The sequence below is a fragment of the Populus trichocarpa genome, chromosome 4 (genome assembly GCF_000002775.5).
Source record: "Populus trichocarpa isolate Nisqually-1 chromosome 4, P.trichocarpa_v4.1, whole genome shotgun sequence".
Taxonomy (NCBI): domain Eukaryota; kingdom Viridiplantae; phylum Streptophyta; class Magnoliopsida; order Malpighiales; family Salicaceae; genus Populus; species Populus trichocarpa.
In genome coordinates, this window is record NC_037288.2 from 1853965 (window position 1) to 1874567 (window position 20603).

At 39.7% G+C, this 20603-nt stretch overlaps 2 protein-coding genes across 3 annotated transcripts in view; both read left to right on the forward strand.

Moving 5' to 3' along the window:
* The window catches only part of LOC112327256 (cysteine-rich receptor-like protein kinase 10), a 33321-nt gene extending 18024 nt beyond the window's left edge, over positions 1-15297 (forward strand). For both annotated transcript variants that reach the window (XM_052451868.1, XM_052451869.1), the window contains exons 6-7: positions 14529-14679; positions 14782-15297. In XM_052451868.1, the coding sequence (XP_052307828.1) occupies positions 14529-14679; positions 14782-15114 (484 nt within the window). In that variant the 3' untranslated portion in view covers positions 15115-15297. The remainder of the gene's footprint in view (positions 1-14528; positions 14680-14781) is intronic.
* Positions 15298-16959: 1662 nt separating this feature from the next.
* Positions 16960-20196, forward strand: LOC18110304 (cysteine-rich receptor-like protein kinase 10). The gene is made up of 7 exons (XM_052451881.1): positions 16960-18193; positions 18270-18410; positions 18521-18642; positions 18727-18937; positions 19039-19276; positions 19418-19568; positions 19684-20196. Exons 1-7 carry the CDS (start codon positions 17383-17385, stop codon positions 20014-20016), a joined length of 2007 nt encoding a protein of 668 aa, XP_052307841.1. The 5' UTR covers positions 16960-17382; the 3' UTR covers positions 20017-20196.
* Positions 20197-20603: the final 407 nt, after the last annotated feature.

Here is a 20603-nt window from a genome sequence, read left to right on the forward strand (position 1 = left end):
TTGTTTGATGATCTCCACAACTTCTTGTGCAATGGGATCTTCGAACAAACCAAAGAATTGAGCAATTCCTATAGTCCTTGGAACAAATTGCATGCCCCCAAGTTGCCTTACCACAAGGGTAGGAGCATAACTTACATAACTTGTGATCCTTACCAAAAGCACCCAGCGTCTTTGCCCACAACTCACCAAGACATCCACTATAGTGACCCACGGGGCTCTCCACTGAAATCACTATTAGGCAAACCTTCTACTTTGTCAACCCAAACCTGGTTGCCTAGATCTTCCCATTCTTTTCTTCTACCAACTTCAGGGGTCTTTGGGTGAACCACGAAAAATTATTAAAGATAGGCCTTTTTGTTTCGATGTGGCTAAACATCTAGATATACAACAACTGCATGCAGCATCTCATTGCTCCTTTTCCGGTCTTCCTACAATGGTTAAGTGTCACGATGGTTTCAACTAAATTAAAAAACCACTGGATTGATTTGTGTATTCTCATACTCTACATAAGCAGCAGCGACCTCCAAACTCACTACATTCGTCTGGCCTAGGAACAACACAAGGCCAAATATACTCTATTTTTGATCCTGACCTTTTTCTAGTTAAATTTCTAACATCCTCCACTTCAGACCGGTACCATTCTTTTTCCAAAAACTTTTCCAAGTTGGCAATTCTGAGCAGTTTTGACAGTTCGGGGGTGATCTTGTCAAATCTCAAAGGAAAATAAATCCTATACAAATTGTTTGGAAACTCAGTCAACATCCTATATTGGGACATAGGTTTATGCTTCCAAAAGAAAAACACCGGTAGTCTGGATCCCAAAAATGAACTAAGGCTCGCACAGTTCTGCTTAAACTTCTACCCTTGCGATTTCTACCAAACGTCTATATTTCCTAAAAAACGCATCCTCATCCACATTCTGAAAGTGAGTCATTAACTTGGTCACCTTATTCATAATGCAATTCAGGTTCTTGATTGGTGACAACTTTTTAGCATCGCTTCTAAGGCAGTCTCCTTCAGTCAATTGTGACATTTCAGAATTTTTTCTTATTCTATGATGGAAAATTTAGCAATGGTGGCCATTTCATTCACAAGTCCTGGGAAAAATACCTTTAGGTTTAGACTTGTTTTGATGCAAAAGAGATTATGGAGCATAACTTAAAGTTAGGTTCTAGTTCTTTTATGTGAGACATAGGATAGGTTTACTACTTGGTCTCTAAAAGGGGTCTCTTGCTGTCCCAGTGATTGCCCTCGTGGAGGCAATATGGGGGCTTGTAGGCAATGAGATGGCACATGTACCAACTATTACCAGTCTAAGCACTCAGCGAAGAGTTGGGGTTTACACAAACTTAAACCTTGACTAACAGTCGTAAGGTAAGCTGCTAGTCCCTCACTTAACTTAAAGTTTGTGTGTGCTCTCAATAATCAAAGTATGTGATGCATGAGACAGTTCTATATAATGCATGAACAATGTGTAAAAATATTTAAAGCATATACGCATGAGACAGTTCTATATTTAACAATAAACGCACGAAAACAAAAACAATTCAGACAAAAACAAAGCTTAGTCCACAAGGTCCCCAGTGGAGTCGCCATTCTGTCGCACGTGAGCGACGTCGCGGCGATCGTCCACCCACAAAATATAAATGTAAATTTAATGTAATGGGGGGATACATCTGGTCAATGTGGGGAGACAAGGAATTCGTTGTCTCTTAGTAGTGAAAAATGGTGTGGGAGTCGCCACCTAATATTTTGGTCACTAGGAACCCTAACTGGTCTCAGAGATCGGGCACGGGGACTGGTTGCTTAAAGGGAAGGTATTAGCACCCCAAATACGCCCTACCTAAGGTAAGCTGCATTGTTTATTTGTCTGATAAAATTCAAGGTCTCGTTGTGTTTCCTAGTTGTTGGTCCGTCTACGGTTCAAGAAAAGTCCTCCTCAATAAGGAGGTCCTTATCTTATCGGGTAAAACCTAACCGTTCTAATGTCTATGTATGTTGGTCCGTCTATGGTTCAAGAAAAGTCCTCCTCAATAAGGAGGTCCTTATCTTATCGGGTAAAACCTAACCGTTCTAATATCTATGTAAAAAAAACATATTTTTAATATCAGGAATACGTTCTATATATAAATTCGTAATCCTAAATACTAAAAGAAGACAAAAAGATTTTTTTTAAATTTTTGAAATATTGGCCTAGTTCTCATGGCTTGAATAAACTGGTTATTAAAGCCAAAATGCATGCTAATACATATATCGTTTTGAAATTTCTTTTGTTGTGTGAAAATATGATGTTATAATATTTATATATATATATTGGAGAGACTAGGCCGTATGCATGAAAACAAAACATTTTTTTGTAATTATGTATTTTTTGATGTTTTGACGCAAAATGGGTATTTTAATACCGGATTTGTATCTTTACAGTATAAAAATACAAACCGATATTGATCAGAATACAGTAATAAAATTACAGAATGTCGCACGTGAACGACGTCGCGGCGATCGTCCACCCACAAAAAATGTAATATGGGGGATATATATCTGGTCAATGTGGGGAGACAAGGAATTCGTTGTCTCTTAGTAGTGAAAAATGGTGTGGGAGTCGCCACCTAGTATTTTGGTCACTAGGAACCCTAACTGGTCTCAGAGATCGGGCACGGGGACTGGTTGCGTAAAGGGAAGGTATTAGCACCCCAAATACGCCCTACCTAAGGTAAGCTGCATTGTTTATTTGTCTGATAAAATTCAAGGTCTCGTTGTGTTTCTTAGTTATTGGTCCGTCTACGGTTCAAGAAAAGTCCTCCTCAATAAGGAGGTCCTTATCTTATCGGGTAAAAACCTAACCATTCTAATGTCTATGTAAAAAAACCATATTTTTAATATCAGGAATACGTTTTATGTATAAATTCGTAATCCCAAATCTAAAAGAAGACAAAAAGATTTTTTAGAATTTTTGAAATATTGGCCTAGTTCTCATGGCTTTAATAAACTGGTTATTAAAGCCGAAATGCATGTTAATACATATATTGTTTTTGAAATTTTCTTTGTTGTGTAAAAATATGATGTTATAATATTTATATATATATATTGGAGAGACTAGGCCGTATTTTAAAACAAAACATTTTTTAAAAATATGTATTTTGTACGCTTTGACGCAAATCGGGTATTTTAATACTGGGTTTGTAAAAAATACAACCAAATATTAATCCACTTTGATAAAATAAATGCCGAAAAATCAACAATATTTTCAAAGATATTTTTAGAAAATTTTTGAAAGCAAAAGACATTTTTTATTTTGAAAATCTTTGATGTTTTGATGAAAACCGGGTATGTTAATACCGGATTTGTATCTTTTCAGTATAAAATACCAACCAATATTAATCAAAATACAGTAATAAAATTACAGAAAATCACATATTTTTGAAATAATTTTTGAAGAATTTTTGTAATTTTTTCATATATATATATATATATATCTATATAAATAATACAAAATATAATATATATAATATAATATATAATATTAAATGGGCTGGGCTGGTCCGGCCCAACCGACTGGGCCGGACTCAGCCCAAAAACTGCTGGGCCGATTTCGGCCCAAAATGGATTGGGCCGATCTCGGCCCAAAATAAAAATATTCTCTTCTGGGCCAGACCCGGCCCAGAAGACAGGGCTGGGCCAGGACCCGCCTGGCCCAGACTCGAAACGGGCGGGGGGAATTAATTTCCCCCCACCCTTGCATGCAGAACGCTATTCGTTCTGCATGCAGAGAAGGAAATAAAGGAATAACAGAACAGGGGAGGGAGAAGAGTTACCTGGCGCGGGGTGGCGGTGGCTTCCTGCGTTTCTGGCGGTGCTGTGGCGGAAGCTGGTGGCGGCGACTTGTTCACGGACAGCGACTCCCGGCGGCGCTGCGGCTGTTTCCGACGGTTTGGTTCGTTCTCTCCGTTCCTCCCTTTCTCTTTGTTTTCTCGGTTTCTTTTGTTTTCGGGTTGGTCCTTCCTCTCTTCCCGTTACTCTTCGCTGTTTTTTTTTTTCGTTTTCCTCTCTTCCTTCTCTCTCCTTCGTTCTATCTCTTCCCCTCTCTCTCCTCTGTTTTTTTTTGTTTTTTCCTTGCTCCTCCCCTCTGTTCTCTTCTCTTTTTTTTCTCTCTTTTTCCTTCTCGTTCTCAGCGTTCTTGGCCTCTATTTATAGAGGCCAAGGACGCTGCTTTTTTACAGCTCTCATGGGGGAGCAGCCGGCTGGTCGGCCATTGGGCGCGGCTGCCGAGGTTCGGTGGGTGGTGCGCGGTGGATGGTCGGCCATTGTGTCCGGTCGGTGGGCTCCAGGCGAGAGAGTGGCCGGCAAAATTCAAATTAAAGCTTCCCTTTCTCCTTCTTCCCCGCTGCGTGATCGGGGGAAGAAGATGAACAGTGTCGTTTCAAAACGACACCGTTCTGCTTTTTCTCTTTTTTTTTTTTTTGTTTTTGAATGTATGAAACGGCGTCGTTTTGGAGAAAACGCGCCGTTTCATTTAAATGTGGCGCCAAAACGCGCCAAATTTCAAATCAGCCCTCAATCATCTTTTCTTTATTCAATTGCATCCCTGCCAATTTCGGTCTCCGTCCCTCTTGTTGGCCGCGTTTTTCACTTTAGTCCTTGGTGTCTGATTGATGCAATTGAGCCCTTAATTGATCAAAAAACTTCTAATTTCTTCAATTAGGCCCCTGAATCAATTAATTCCAGCCCCTCCATTTACGCGCCTCTTCCAATTTGGTCCTTGGTTTCGGATTCCTTCAATTAAGTCCCCAATTGGCCCTTAAACTTCAATATTTATGCAATTAGGCCCCTGATTTGACCTAATAAATTCCTAAAAAATATATTTTGGCCCCAGAACTTAAATTTCTTCTAATTAAAGCCCAAATTGACTTAAAAATCAATTTTTCTTGCAATCAAATCTCCTATAAATTCATTTAAAAATCCAATTAAGTCCATAAACATCTAAATTTGGGCTTTTCTCCTCAAATTTCAAATTTTCCTTGTCAACAGGGCTTTCCTCCTTCAAGAATATATTATCAAAAATTCCATCTTTGTATTTTTAACCTTATTGACCAATTTTCCAACCATTTTCTGGGCGCTTCTGCCTCCTGTTATTTTTCTAACCTCCTTTGGCTATATATTTTTATATATATTTTGTGGGGACCCAAAAATGGGTTACAACAGATGCCCCCTCTTTATAATGCTTACGGAGCAGAGGTTTTGCGCAGTAAGTTTTATAAAGATAAACCAAAACTGAGCTCCCGAAACTGATCTAGTCGGAGCTCGATTGCTCTGAAACCTTGTCCTTACAGCAATCCTCCTTAACCCAAAAACTATGATCAAAATTTGGTCATCTCGAGGTCCCTTCTGGTGATCTCCTTTAACCCCAAACTTGGAATCTCATCTGGCGATTCCTTTACCCATAACCAAATACAAAAACGTGTGTGGTCTTATTATAACGGGTGACCTGCCCGAATGGAAAAAGGAAAGAGTGGTCTCATTATTATGGGTGACCTACCCAGGAAAAATAATGGTCTCATTGTATGGGTGACGAACCCAAAAAACATGATGGTCTCATTGTATGGGTGACTAACCCAGGAAAAATGATGGTCTCATTGTATGGGTGACTAACCCAGGAAAAAGATGGTCTCATTGTATGGGTGACGAACCCAGGAAAAAGATGGTCTCATTGTATGGGTGACGAACCCAGGAAAAAGATGGTCTCATTGTATGGGTGACGAACCCAGGAAACATGATGGTCTCATTGTATGGGTGACTAACCCAGGAAAAATAATGTGGAAAACGGTCTCATTATGATGGGTGACCTACCCAAATGGAAAGAATGTGAAGTGCGGTCTCATTATAATGGGTGACCTACCCAGGGGAAGAATTCTTAGTAAACTCCATGCTTTTCTAAGAAATAGTTTCAATACGAGGTCCCTTCTAGCGACCTTCCTTGATGAATGACGAAGTACGAGATCCTTTCTGGCGATCTTAAATAACTTGGAATCCCAACGGGCAATTCCTTTTACTAAAGCTAAAACATGAAGTTCCTTCTGGCGACCTTCATCGAAATACAAGATCCCTTCTGGCGATCTCCTTTATCCAAACAACTTGGAATCCCATCTGGCGATTCCTTTTAACCAACATGTAATACGAGGTCCCATCTAGCGACCTCCAAATAGCGAAACACGAGATCCCTTCTGGCGATCTCCTTTAATCAACTTGGAATCCCAATCTGGCGATTCCTTTTAACCAACATGAAATATGAGGTCCCATCTGGCGACCTTCATCAACTTGGAATCCCATCTGGCGATTCCTTTTATTCAAAGCTGAAATACGAGGTCCCTTCTGGCGACCTCCTTTGACCAATATTGAAATACGAGATCCCTTCCGGCAATCTCAAACAACTTGGAATCCCATCTGGCGATTCCTTTTTCCTAAGCTGAAATAATGAGATCCCTTCTGGCGATCTTCTTTAATCAAAAAACCAAAAAAATCTATTTTGTAAATCGGTCAACCTGGAATCCCATCTGGCGATTCCCTTTAACCGATTGCTCGATGTCGTTCCTCCTGATGGCAGGGTTTGAAAATTATTATCTTCTCTTCTCGTTGTTCTAGAATCAACTTAATGATTCTTTCTTCATCTCCAATTTTGTTGGAACGCATTAAGGTCTCCTCCTATAATGATCCAAAAAACATATACGCAATGATTTATGATTAGATGTCATGCATGCATTTGTACCTGGTTTTGAAACATAGGCCCCATCATCTTCTTCTATTTCATGAAACTCTCTCTTGATATGAGCTTGCTTTTGAAGTCGTATGCTGGATTCATTTCTCGTGCTGCCTATCATATCTTTGAGAAGAAGTCTTTGACTTTCTTCAAGTAGTCCTTTTCTCAAAATGTATGACTTGTACTTGCCTCTTTGTCATGCTTTTGTCAAATGCTTTAGCTTGGTTTTCAAATCTATGGGCTTCCAACCAATTTTAAACACGTAAAACTTTTCAAAAAAACGACTCGTTTTGCCCCCAGTGTAGGGGTGTGATCCTAGTCTGGGCTTTTATAGAGAAGAAATTCATTCAGCCAATGATAAACTTTTTAGTGCGTGAAGGGATAATGATGATTTTTTTTTTTTCAAAATGCACATTGTTATGGTTGATAAAGACAATTACAGATGATTATAAAGTGACCACTTAATCATTTATCCATTCATTAAGCTATCAGAGATAGGGATGTACTTTAGGGTTAGCTTTTCTTAAATTTCATATTAAACCATTTTATGACATCCACTCAAACTTGTTCAAAAAGTGCACAAGCTCATCATTTATTGAAAAAAGGTAGGTCAAAGATAAACATAAAATATGGCTGAAAACATGAGCCCTGACTGCCAAATAGAAAAAAATAAAAGTAATAACAAAAGCAAATGACAAAAACATGCTAAGGCAAATAAAGTTGTTTTACATTTTGAAAACTACGAGAAGTTCTTGGGTCAACCCGTTCTGGAAAGTCAACCGAGGCAATGCTTCATCTTCCTTCCTCATTTGCGTTTCCTTGTCTTCTCTTTCGATCTCGCCTTCTTCATTATTGACGATTCTTGACCAAGGTTTTCCAACCCTTTATCCCCTATTACTTTTGTCATTGCTGGGCAATAGATTTGAATTGATATTGGGTGTGTCTTCAAACGACACCCATCCTATCTTGATGAGCTTCAACAACATGCTCTTGAAAGCGTAGCACGTTTCAAGACAATGTCCGGGAATACCAGCATGGTACTCGCAAGTCAACTCGGGCTTATACCAGATGGGGAATGGTGGTTGTAGTGGTAATGTAGGGATAGGAGCTATTTGTCCAATGCTCAGTAGTTTGGCATACATTTCCTTCAAAGGCATGGGTAATGGCGGTAGTTGTTCTGCAATGTATCTTTTGTTTGGTCTTTGGTCGTTGTTTTGGATGTTTGACTGGTTATTTGCTCGATTAGGGGAAAATGGTTTGTTAAAGTTTATGTGGGCAACATGAGAGGTAGGTATTTGTGGGTTGAGTGAATCCACTATATTGCCCTCGGACCCACCTTCAAAGCCGTAAATATGACCTCCCATTTTTCTTCCCATAAAACCCTTCGCCTCCAATGGCTCAACTATACGTCCAGCTTTTATCCCTTGCTCTATTCTTTCAGCTATGCGTACCGCATCGTAGAAATGCTGAGATGAGCTACCCATTAGGTGCTCATAATATGGTGCTTTAAAGGTATTGGCAAACAAAGTCACCATCTCCGTTTCTATCAAAGGAGGTTGCACATGAGTGGCCTCGTCCCTCCATCTTTGCGCATAAACCTTTACTGACTCTTGGCTTCTCTTTTCCATTGACATAAGGCTTGTTCGATCTGGAGCAATTTCCAAATTGAACTTGTATTGCTTAAGGAAAGCCTCCACTAAATCCTTCCATTTCTTAATCCTGGTATTATCCAGCCTCATGTACCAACTTAGCGCCGACCCCGATAGACTGTCTTGGAAAAAGTAGATCAGTAACTTATCGTCATGAATCACCTCAGCCATCTTATTGCAATAAGATCGAAGGTGAGTGTTTGGGCATTCCAACCCAGTGTACCTTATAAACTCCGGTATCCTAAAATCTTTTGGTACCGTGATGTTTGGCACCAAGCATATTTCAGACGCTCGCATGGGGTCAAACCAGTCATTTCCCTCGACTGCTCTTAACCTTTCTTCCAAGGCTGATATCTTGTCATTGTTCATAAATCCAGTGGACCTATTATCGGAAGGCCCATCTACAGTGATGTGAGCTTGAGGGGGCTGAATGGGAATGGCCGGCGCAAATTGCTGCCCCGTCACTGAATCTGCCCCCAAGTTCTGAGATACCCCCGGGACATGAACTGACGGTGCTTCTATAGGTGGTTGGGTAGACGTTCCTTCCCCGTTCTTGGCTCTTAAGAGTTGCTCAAGCAGATTGGTCAGTCGAGAAACTTCATTTTTCACTGATTCCAACTCGGTCTGGTAGTGCGACTCTAAGTGTGCTCTTTCTTCGTTTTCCATTCTTGATCTGGATCGGGTTTGGTGGACTCTGGATGTGGGACCTATGTTTCACGATCTGGAATGCATATGATAAAAAATAAATGCGTGATGAAAATATGATGCTCGTGCAAATGTATATCTTAAAGTCGATTCATGACTTTCGTAATCCTTTAGGCAAGATTTCGGCTTAAAAACCTGGATTGATGAATTATTAATCATGATGCAAATGAACGTAAGATAGATATCCTAAGGACAAGTTCTATTTATTAGGTGAGAATGGGTAGGTTTTCTATCTGGTCTTTAAAAGGGTCTCATATCTGCCCAGTGACGTTCTTCGTAAAGACAGTATGGGGGCGTTGCAAGGAACAGTCAAAGTACGTATACCCACCATTACCAAGCAGGCACTCAGATATGAGTTGGGTGTTTCACGCATCTGAACCCTGACCAATAGTCATAGGGCAGATCGCTAATCCCCCTCCTAGCTTAAAGCTTGTGTGTGCTTCTCAAAATCAAAGTATGTGATGCATGTGACATTTATATAAGATGCATGAGACAGTTCTATACAAATGCATGAACAATATGTGTAAAAAAAAAAGCATATAGCAGATAACGAAAAGGAAAGGTATATTAAAAACACACGAAAACAAAAAAAAACAAATCAGACAAAAACAAAGCTTAGTCCACAAGGTCCCCAGTGGAGTCGCCATTCTGTCGCACGTGAACGACGTCGCGGCGATCGTCCACCCACAAAAAATGTAATATGGGGGATATATATCTGGTCAATGTGGGGAGACAAGGAATTCATTGTCTCTTAGTAGTGAAAAATGGTGTGGGAGTCGCCACCTAGTATTTTGGTCACTAGGAACCCTAACTGGTCTCAGAGATCGGGCACGGGGACTGGTTGCGTAAAGGGAAGGTATTAGCACCCCAAATACGCCCTACCTAAGGTAAGCTGCATTGTTTATTTGTCTGATAAAATTCAAGGTCTCGTTGTGTTTCTTAGTTATTGGTCCGTCTACGGTTCAAGAAAAGTCCTCCTCAATAAGGAGGTCCTTATCTTATCGGGTAAAAACCTAACCATTCTAATGTCTATGTAAAAAAACCATATTTTTAATATCAGGAATACGTTTTATGTATAAATTCGTAATCCCAAATCTAAAAGAAGACAAAAAGATTTTTTAGAATTTTTGAAATATTGGCCTAGTTCTCATGGCTTTAATAAACTGGTTATTAAAGCCGAAATGCATGTTAATACATATATTGTTTTTGAAATTTTCTTTGTTGTGTAAAAATATGATGTTATAATATTTATATATATATATTGGAGAGACTAGGCCGTATTTTAAAACAAAACATTTTTTAAAAATATGTATTTTGTACGCTTTGACGCAAATCGGGTATTTTAATACTGGGTTTGTAAAAAATACAACCAAATATTAATCCACTTTGATAAAATAAATGCCGAAAAATCAACAATATTTTCAAAGATATTTTTAGAAAATTTTTGAAAGCAAAAGACATTTTTTATTTTGAAAATCTTTGATGTTTTGATGAAAACCGGGTATGTTAATACCGGATTTGTATCTTTTCAGTATAAAATACCAACCAATATTAATCAAAATACAGTAATAAAATTACAGAAAATCACATATTTTTGAAATAATTTTTGAAGAATTTTTGTAATTTTTTCATATATATATATATATATATCTATATAAATAATACAAAATATAATATATATAATATAATATATAATATTAAATGGGCTGGGCTGGTCCGGCCCAACCGACTGGGCCGGACTCAGCCCAAAAACTGCTGGGCCGATTTCGGCCCAAAATGGATTGGGCCGATCTCGGCCCAAAATAAAAATATTCTCTTCTGGGCCAGACCCGGCCCAGAAGACAGGGCTGGGCCAGGACCCGCCTGGCCCAGACTCGAAACGGGCGGGGGGAATTAATTTCCCCCCACCCTTGCATGCAGAACGCTATTCGTTCTGCATGCAGAGAAGGAAATAAAGGAATAACAGAACAGGGGAGGGAGAAGAGTTACCTGGCGCGGGGTGGCGGTGGCTTCCTGCGTTTCTGGCGGTGCTGTGGCGGAAGCTGGTGGCGGCGACTTGTTCACGGACAGCGACTCCCGGCGGCGCTGCGGCTGTTTCCGACGGTTTGGTTCGTTCTCTCCGTTCCTCCCTTTCTCTTTGTTTTCTCGGTTTCTTTTGTTTTCGGGTTGGTCCTTCCTCTCTTCCCGTTACTCTTCGCTGTTTTTTTTTTTCGTTTTCCTCTCTTCCTTCTCTCTCCTTCGTTCTATCTCTTCCCCTCTCTCTCCTCTGTTTTTTTTTGTTTTTTCCTTGCTCCTCCCCTCTGTTCTCTTCTCTTTTTTTTCTCTCTTTTTCCTTCTCGTTCTCAGCGTTCTTGGCCTCTATTTATAGAGGCCAAGGACGCTGCTTTTTTACAGCTCTCATGGGGGAGCAGCCGGCTGGTCGGCCATTGGGCGCGGCTGCCGAGGTTCGGTGGGTGGTGCGCGGTGGATGGTCGGCCATTGTGTCCGGTCGGTGGGCTCCAGGCGAGAGAGTGGCCGGCAAAATTCAAATTAAAGCTTCCCTTTCTCCTTCTTCCCCGCTGCGTGATCGGGGGAAGAAGATGAACAGTGTCGTTTCAAAACGACACCGTTCTGCTCTTTCTCTTTTTTTTTTTTGTTTTTGAATGTATGAAACGGCGTCGTTTTGGAGAAAACGCGCCGTTTCATTTAAATGTGGCGCCAAAACGCGCCAAATTTCAAATCAGCCCTCAATCATCTTTTCTTTATTCAATTGCATCCCTGCCAATTTCGGTCTCCGTCCCTCTTGTTGGCCGCGTTTTTCACTTTAGTCCTTGGTGTCTGATTGATGCAATTGAGCCCTTAATTGATCAAAAAACTTCTAATTTCTTCAATTAGGCCCCTGAATCAATTAATTCCAGCCCCTCCATTTACGCGCCTCTTCCAATTTGGTCCTTGGTTTCGGATTCCTTCAATTAAGTCCCCAATTGGCCCTTAAACTTCAATATTTATGCAATTAGGCCCCTGATTTGACCTAATAAATTCCTAAAAAATATATTTTGGCCCCAGAACTTAAATTTCTTCTAATTAAAGCCCAAATTGACTTAAAAATCAATTTTTCTTGCAATCAAATCTCCTATAAATTCATTTAAAAATCCAATTAAGTCCATAAACATCTAAATTTGGGCTTTTCTCCTCAAATTTCAAATTTTCCTTGTCAACAGGGCTTTCCTCCTTCAAGAATATATTATCAAAAATTCCATCTTTGTATTTTTAACCTTATTGACCAATTTTCCAACCATTTTCTGGGCGCTTCTGCCTCCTGTTATTTTTCTAACCTCCTTTGGCTATATATTTTTATATATATTTTGTGGGGACCCAAAAATGGGTTACAACACAGAAAATCACATATTTTTGAAATAATTTTTGAAGAATTTTTGTTCGAACGGGCCAGACCCGGCCCAAAAGGAGACTGGGCCGAAATCGGCCCAAAATAAAACGGGCCTACTTTCCACAGGGCTGGACTCAGTCCAGCCCGAAACAACAGTAACCGGGTTACTGTACATGCACAGTGCATAACAAATGAATTATAATTATTTCCGCATAGTAACCGCATAGTAACCAGTGAATTATAATTAGGTGGTTACTGTGCTCCACACAGTAACCACCTAATTATATTTCATTTGCTGCAGAACGTGAATTGCTCACGTTCTGCATGCAAATGAAGACGAACAAAAAATGGACAGAGGAGAGAAAGGATTACCTGACGGTGGCGTTGATGGTGACAGTGTTATGGCAGCAATGGCTGTTTCAAACGGTGGAGAGAAAGAGACCTGCGAGAGAGGTTATTGTTCTTCTCTTTCCCTCTGTTATGTGTTGCTTCTTCTCTTTGATTCTTTTGTTCCCTCTGTCAACAATGTTCTTCCCTCTCTGCAGCGGCTTCGTGGAGGTGCTGGCGGCGGCGGCCTGGGGAGTGGCTTGGACGGTGGTCGACCTTTCTTCTTCTTCTTCTCTGTGTTTTTCTTCTGCTCTATTCTCCTCTGTTTCTGTTTTATTCTTTTCTCTCCTCTCTGCCCGTTTCTTTCCCTCTGTTTTTCTCTGTTTTTTTCATTTCTTCCCCTCTCTTCTGTCCGTTTCCTCCTCCCTCTTCTCGGTTTGTTCTCTCTCCTCTCCTCTCTCTCCTCCTGGTCCGTTTTACTCCAGTTTCTCTCCTCTCTTTCTCCTCTGTTCGCCCCTGTTTTGTCTTCTCCTTTTGTTGCTGATGGTGTTTTCTGCTGTCAACAATGTTCTTCCTTCTCTGCAACGTCTTCGTGGAGGTGCTGGTGGCAGGGCATGACTGCGGCTGCTCCTCCTCCTGGTGTTGTTGCTGCTGCTGGGATGGAGGAGAAAATGAGGTCGGTCTGGGGCTCCGTTGACAGAGAAGGCTGTTTCGGGTGCAGGGAAGAAATGGCCGAGAGAGGGGAATGGCCAGGAGGGGGACTGTTTTTGGGTGCTCTCTCTCTTTCTCGTTCCAAAAACACGCCTCCCCTTTTAGTTTTCCAGCCCCCTCCCGTTCAACAAAACTCTCCTCGTTTTAAACTTCTTCCTCTCTCCGTTTCAAAAAGTTTCCCCCCCCTTTTTCTGTTGTGTTGGGTGATATTTATAGAGCAAGTGGGTGTGGCTTTTGCTGTTGCGCATGGGAGCGGGTCTCGCGGCGGCTGGTCGGCCATTGGGTGCTACTGTCGAGGTTTGGCTCCAATGGCATGGAGCGCGGCGGGTAGAGGAACAGTGTCAAAACAACACTGTTCAAATTCTTTTTTATTATTATTATTATTATTATTATTATTATATATATTTTTATTTGTGGGGACCCAAAAATGGGTTACAACAGTCTACACTATCGTTTATTAAACCCTTATTTTTAGTGAAGCATAACTTCATCCATGTTAAAACATTATCAAAAGAGAAGTTACATAAAAGAAGATGAGAATTTATTTAATTTTTCAAAGTACGCTAAAGATAATGTGGAAAGTGCTCCTAACAATTCCTTTAAAAAAAAGACTAATCTTAATTCACGTGTATGTTGATCCGAGCATGAGAAAATTAACCTATCTTCGAATTAAATTTTTTTGTTAATATATAGAACATACATGTTAAAAACTATATAAGGTCATGCCTTATTGTTGAAAATATTCGACCAATAACATATATCGATAATCAATTGTTGTGCATTTGTTTTTCTAAATATTAATTCATAAAAATCCCTTGCTTCACCAAATGATATAGGCTAAATCTACAAGTCATTAATTTTCAGATTTGATTCGACAATCCATGTAAGATGCCAAAATCATTTGAAAGTAGGAAAACTGATTCAGTTTCAATTAGCTAATTATGGTATATATTGAAGGGATTAATTGTTGATGTTCTTTTTCTGTAATCGATGCTGATTGTTGGATACACTCTAGTGGTTACATGTCTCCGGAGTACGCGATGCACGGACAGTACTCCGTTAAGTCAGACGTGTATAGTTTCGGTGTCTTGATACTCGAGATTATCAGTGGCAAAAAGAACAGCAGTTTCTATCAATCAGACAATGGCATGGACCTTCTAAGCTATGTAAGAGAAAATTAATTGTACACATTTTTATTTTATTTATGCCAAGATCAACGACGGGGAGAAAAAGAGAATGTTTCTGAACATAGCTATTGATGGTCGCAGGCATGGAAACATTGGACAAATGGGACAGCACTGGAACTAATGGATGCAAGCTTAGGACATTCTTACTCCAGAAATGAGATCGCTAGATGCCTCCATATTGCCTTATTGTGTGTTCAAGAAGATCCAAAAAAGAGACCAACATTGACAACAATAGTTCTCATGCTCACTAGTTTCTCTGTAACGCTACCATTGCCTCGGAAGCCGGCATATTGTGTGCAAAGCAGGACCGACTCGAGCTTACCAATAATAGGGCTGGAGTCTGACCGATCTACTTCCACGTCGAAGCCTTTGTCCGTTAATGATATGTCAATCACAGAACTATATCCTCGTTAATGCAAAGAAATGAATCTTCAAAACAGGCATGCATGTTAGTTTATACGTACAGAAGGTAGGAGGAGAAAATTTATAAAAGCTGTATAGTCTTAAAAATCAAACAAATTTTTTTTGTGAGCCTCTTGGTTCATTATGATATATTTTCTTCCCAAAACAATTCAATGAAGAGCGCTTGTTCTTGCATTTTATGAATGTAGATTTCTAGTTGTCGGGACTTGACTTTGATGCAAATGTTGATTGTGTTCTCCAAAATTCAAAAAATGCAAAAAATTCCTTAGCTGACTTTGACGCCCATGTTGACTTTGACGCCCATTTTTATGACCCTCCACCACACTATCTCCCACTACCGCCATCTTCAGCGCCTCATGAGTCATGACAACCCATCCACTCATCACCAACCAAATTTCAAGCTCCTCCTTCCTAATCGCAACCAACAAACCCAGTAATGCAACGCCGATTCCCTCCATTCACGGCAATTTCACGACAACTTCAACACCAGAAGCCACCGACCAGCCACAATGATGGAAACCCTTAGCAACAAAATAGCTTTAACAACCTATCGAGGACCCAAACCACCACAATAGCAGCCTTGATTATTAATTTATTTAAAAAAAAAGAGAAAGTTGTTACATTAGAGAGAGAAAGAAGAACGAAACTTTAGGTCGCCCGATCTCCTTCTGTAAGCGGCAATGAACAACACCGCCAACACAAAAACAAAGACGAAAAGGAGGCACACCTTATAGGCCCATCCAGGCGCCTCCTAGACCCGCGCAACACGTGCAACGACGAGCCAAAACTTTTATTCTGCACTAGCACGTGGCTTGCACGCGCCTCCATTGCATCTTTTTTATCCAACCGCCTCAGCTCAACTCTAACCACCTAATGACTTTTTGAAAAAAATTTAATACATTATTGAATTTATTTATTTATTTTGATAAAATGTTCCTTATTTTTTGATTGATGATTTTTATTTAATTGATGATTGCAGAAAATTAAAAGTTTGGGGTCCACACTATTGAGTGGTGACCTTAGGGTGTCTTTTTAGATTGAATAAGAATGGAAATTAATACCACATGATGAGATTGGAAGGATTAGAATTGATTTTGGCTTTCAAGACGTGATGGTTTTGGTCTTGGTGTGGAAATGTCATGTGTATGTGTAGACATGTGTTTGTTCATTACAATGTCTAAGTTATTTTTTTAAATTAAATCAAAATATAAAAATAAATTTTAGAATCATCAAAAAATTTATATAATTATTAATTTTAAAATCTCAAAAATTAATTGAGATGCATATGTAAAACACAAATAAAAAAAAAACATGAAAATGAAATGCTGACTTCTTTCTAAGTTGGAATGGAAGAGAAGGATAAGGCCCACTAGGCCTTCCATTAGGAAATTAAAGAATTGGGCATGAATGACCTAAGATTGAGAAAGCCCATCTATGTCATCACTGGCTGCTACTGGGCCAAGCCTTAATTAAGGCTTGAATTCGGTTGGGCCACGTTTCACATGCCCAACAAGCCCGAATTGTACCCCATTCCAGTGAAGTCAATTTTCCTTGTTGCTTTCCTGGTGCTTGATTTTCTACGAGCATTAAGTTTGTTTCCCTAATTTGAGGTGTTCATGATTCATTTTCCTTCTTCTTTTCCACGACTACTGAGATACTTTACAGAGTTTTCAGCGGATATTATACGCATCGATCCGCCGACCATACGATCTGGCCCCCTATTTGACTCATGATGATTTTAATTTGCAGGCCCTACTATCATTGTCACCTTTTTCTCTACCTTGGAGGTGTTCTTGATGCATTTTTCTTCATCTTATTTCCACAATAACTTTAATTGGCAGACGCTACGATCGGGCACCGTGTTGACTCTGATGCTTTTCTTGTCACTATTACATATTCAACGAATCTGAGTCTTTCTCACCTAAAACCAAACAACAATCAAGGCCATTAGTTTTCCATTCCTGCATTTGCTATCCTATTTCAAATAAAAGACTAACAGAACTTGATTTGTGAGAGATTCAATACCCTCATTTTTAAGGCAACGAAAAGCACTTTCGCTTTGGCCATCTGGTTTTCCTATTATACTACAACTACTTTAGATTTTGCTACTTGATTTTCAGGAAATTCAAGCTTCACATTTTCCTTTAAGCCTCCTAAATGTTGCCAAGTTCAGCTAGTATTTCATTCTTTCAGCTATAAAGAAACCTTTACTCATTAATCCTCAACCTCTTTCACATTTATTGCATACTTGAGTACAGGATGGCCCATTCTATTTGGCTTTCGGTTTTCTATACGGTTATCTTGTACATTCCTTTAATCGCAGCCCAACAATTTGAATATCGATACCATATATGTACGAGTAATTCTACTTATACTACGAATAGTTCTTTCCCATTAAACCTCAATGCCACTCTCTCTTCTCTCTACGAAAATGCCTCTCGTAGCGATGATTTTGGCAGCATCAGTGTCGGTCAGAATTCTGATAGAGTGTATGCGCTCTTCCTGTGCAGAGGAGATAACTCCCCTGAGTTATGTCAGGGTTGCATCAAGACCACCAGTGAAGCTATCATGATTCGCTGCCCGAATTACAAAGAAGCAATTATTTGGTATGATAGGTGCATGTTACGTTACTCCAACCGTTCTATATTCTCTGTTAAAGAGGAATCGCCGAGAGCATGGCTGTGGAATGTGAATGATATTGGAGATGCTACGGATCGAAATCAATTTAATACCAATTTGGGAGGCTTGATGAACCAGCTTATTACTCGCGCTGCGTCTTCTAGTAATTTGTTTGCAATGGGAGACACAAATGGAACAGCATTTACCAGAATATATGGAATGGTACAATGCACTCCCGATATATCTCCATCTCAATGCAGAATATGCTTATCTGGTTGCGTGAGCTTTATTCCTACGTGCTGCAATGGAAAGCAAGGTGGTAATGTTCTCACACCAAGTTGCAGTATGAGGTTTGAAACTTACGCTTTCTACACTGCTCCGCCATCCCCACCCCCTCCTGCAAGTTCCCCATCTCCGCCACCACCACCAGCAACCTCTTTAAATCCCAGTGGTATGGATTTTATTCAGTACCACTTTTAAGACATGATTTCTACCATATTACCAAAAAACTGTTCATTTTTATGCAGGAGAAAGGAAGGCTTCATCACGGACAATTGTATACATTTCAGTTCCCACTAGTGCCTTTGTGGTGCTATTGTTCTCCTTATGCTACTGTTATGTGCACAAGAAAGCAAGGAAGGAATACAACGCTATTCAAGAGGGAAATGGTATAGAAAACATATAGAGAAATCTACCCAATATTTTATTTTTGTTAGTCCAATTAATTTGCTATATCGGCAGCTGGCTTTGAACTGTTCTTTTTTTCCATTTCCTGTAGTTGGGGATGAAATCACTTCGGTCCAATCATTACAATTTCAATTGGGAACCATTGAAGCTGCTACAAATAATTTTGCTGAAGAGAACAAGATCGGTAAGGGTGGATTTGGCGATGTCTACAGGGTAAGAAGTTAAACTGACATACTTTTCCTGAGTTCAGTCGTTAAAATCTAAATTCCATCTAAATAATCATCCTGGTATATTCAGGGAACACTTCCTAATGGACAACACATAGCTGTGAAGAGGCTATCAAAAAATTCTGGACAAGGTGCAGCAGAATTTAAGAATGAGGTGGTATTGGTAGCCAGGCTTCAGCATAGAAATCTAGTCAGGCTATTGGGCTATTGCCTGGAAGGGGAAGAGAAGATACTGATCTATGAATTTGTTCCAAACAAGAGCCTCGACTACTTCCTATTTGGTTTGGCTTCTCTTAACATATATTTTGCGTGTGATGCATCCTGATTATTTATTTTTCTTAGCTCCATCCGATTATTTAATTTTTTATATAAATTCATGAAGATCCTGCAAAACAAGGACTGTTGAATTGGTCAAGTCGTTACAAAATCATAGGGGGAATTGCTCGAGGTCTTCTTTATCTTCATGAAGATTCCCGTCTCCGAATCATCCACCGTGATCTTAAAGCAAGCAATGTTTTGTTGGATGGAGAAATGAACCCCAAGATTGCAGATTTTGGTATGGCCAAGATTTTTGGAGGGGATCAAAGTCAAGGAAATACCAGCAAAATCGCTGGAACATTGTAAGTACTTTTAAAGCCTATATGCAATATTTTGTTCATCTACACTGCCATATATTAAATCCTTATCTTAGAGTATATGTTGAAGGCATTAATTGTTGATGTTATGTTTCTGTATCCTATGCTGATTGGTGGGCACTCTAGTGGTTACATGCCTCCAGAGTACGCAATGCACGGACAGTTCTCCGTTAAGTCGGACGTGTATAGTTTCGGTGTCTTGATACTCGAGATTATTAGTGGCAAAAAGAACAGCAGTTTCTATCAATCAGACAATGGCCTGGACCTTGTGAGCTATGTAAGAGAAACTTAATTGCACAAATTTTATTATATTTATGCTAAAACCAACGAGTATTTTTGAAAGGTGAGAAAAGGAAGAAGAATTTTCCATACATAGCTACTGATTGTTGCAGGCATGGAAACAATGGAAAAATGGGGCAGTACTGGAACTAATGGATTCAAGCTTCGGAGATTCTTACTCCAGAAATGAGATCACTAGATGCGTCCATATTGGCTTATTGTGTGTTCAAGAAGATCCAAACGATAGACCCACGTTGTCAACAATAGTTCTCATGCTCACTAGTTTCTCTGTAACGCTACCATTGCCTCGAGAGCCGGCATACTTTGGGCAAAGCAGGACCGTCCCGAAGTTTCCAACAACAGAGCTGGAGTCTGACCGATCTACTTCCAAGTCGAAGCCTTTGTCCGTGAATGATATGTCTATCACAGAACTATATCCTCGTTAATGCAAAGAAAATAATCTTCAAAACATGCATGCATGTCAGTTTATAAAGAGAGTTGGAGATGAAAATTTATGAATGCTGTAAGGTCTTAAAAATCAAGCAATTATTTTCTTATGATCCTCCAGGTTCATTATGATATATTCTATTGCCAAAACAATTCAATGAAGACTGCTTGTTCTAGCATTTTATGATTGCAGACTTCCATTGATTTTTATTTAATTAATTCTATGTCTTCTTAGTTGATCATTCAACACTAAGGCCATGTTTGTTTCCTGGAATTCACTTTCCGGGAAACCACTTTCCAAACTTTCCTGTGTTTGTTTGCCATTAGGAAAGTTGGTCAACGGAAAACACTTTCCGGTCAACAGAAAACACTTTTCGGTCAACGGAAAACACTTTCCAGTCAAAGAAAAATTTGGTTTGATTTTCAGGAAAGTGTTTTCCCTTTTGGCTGTGTTTGTTTTCCGGAAAGTGGTTTCCGGGAAACTACTTTCCAAACTTTCCTGTGTTTGTTTGCCATTAGAAAAGTTGGTCAACGGAAAACACTTTCCAGTCAAAGGGAAATTTGGCTTGGTTTTCAGGAAAGTGTT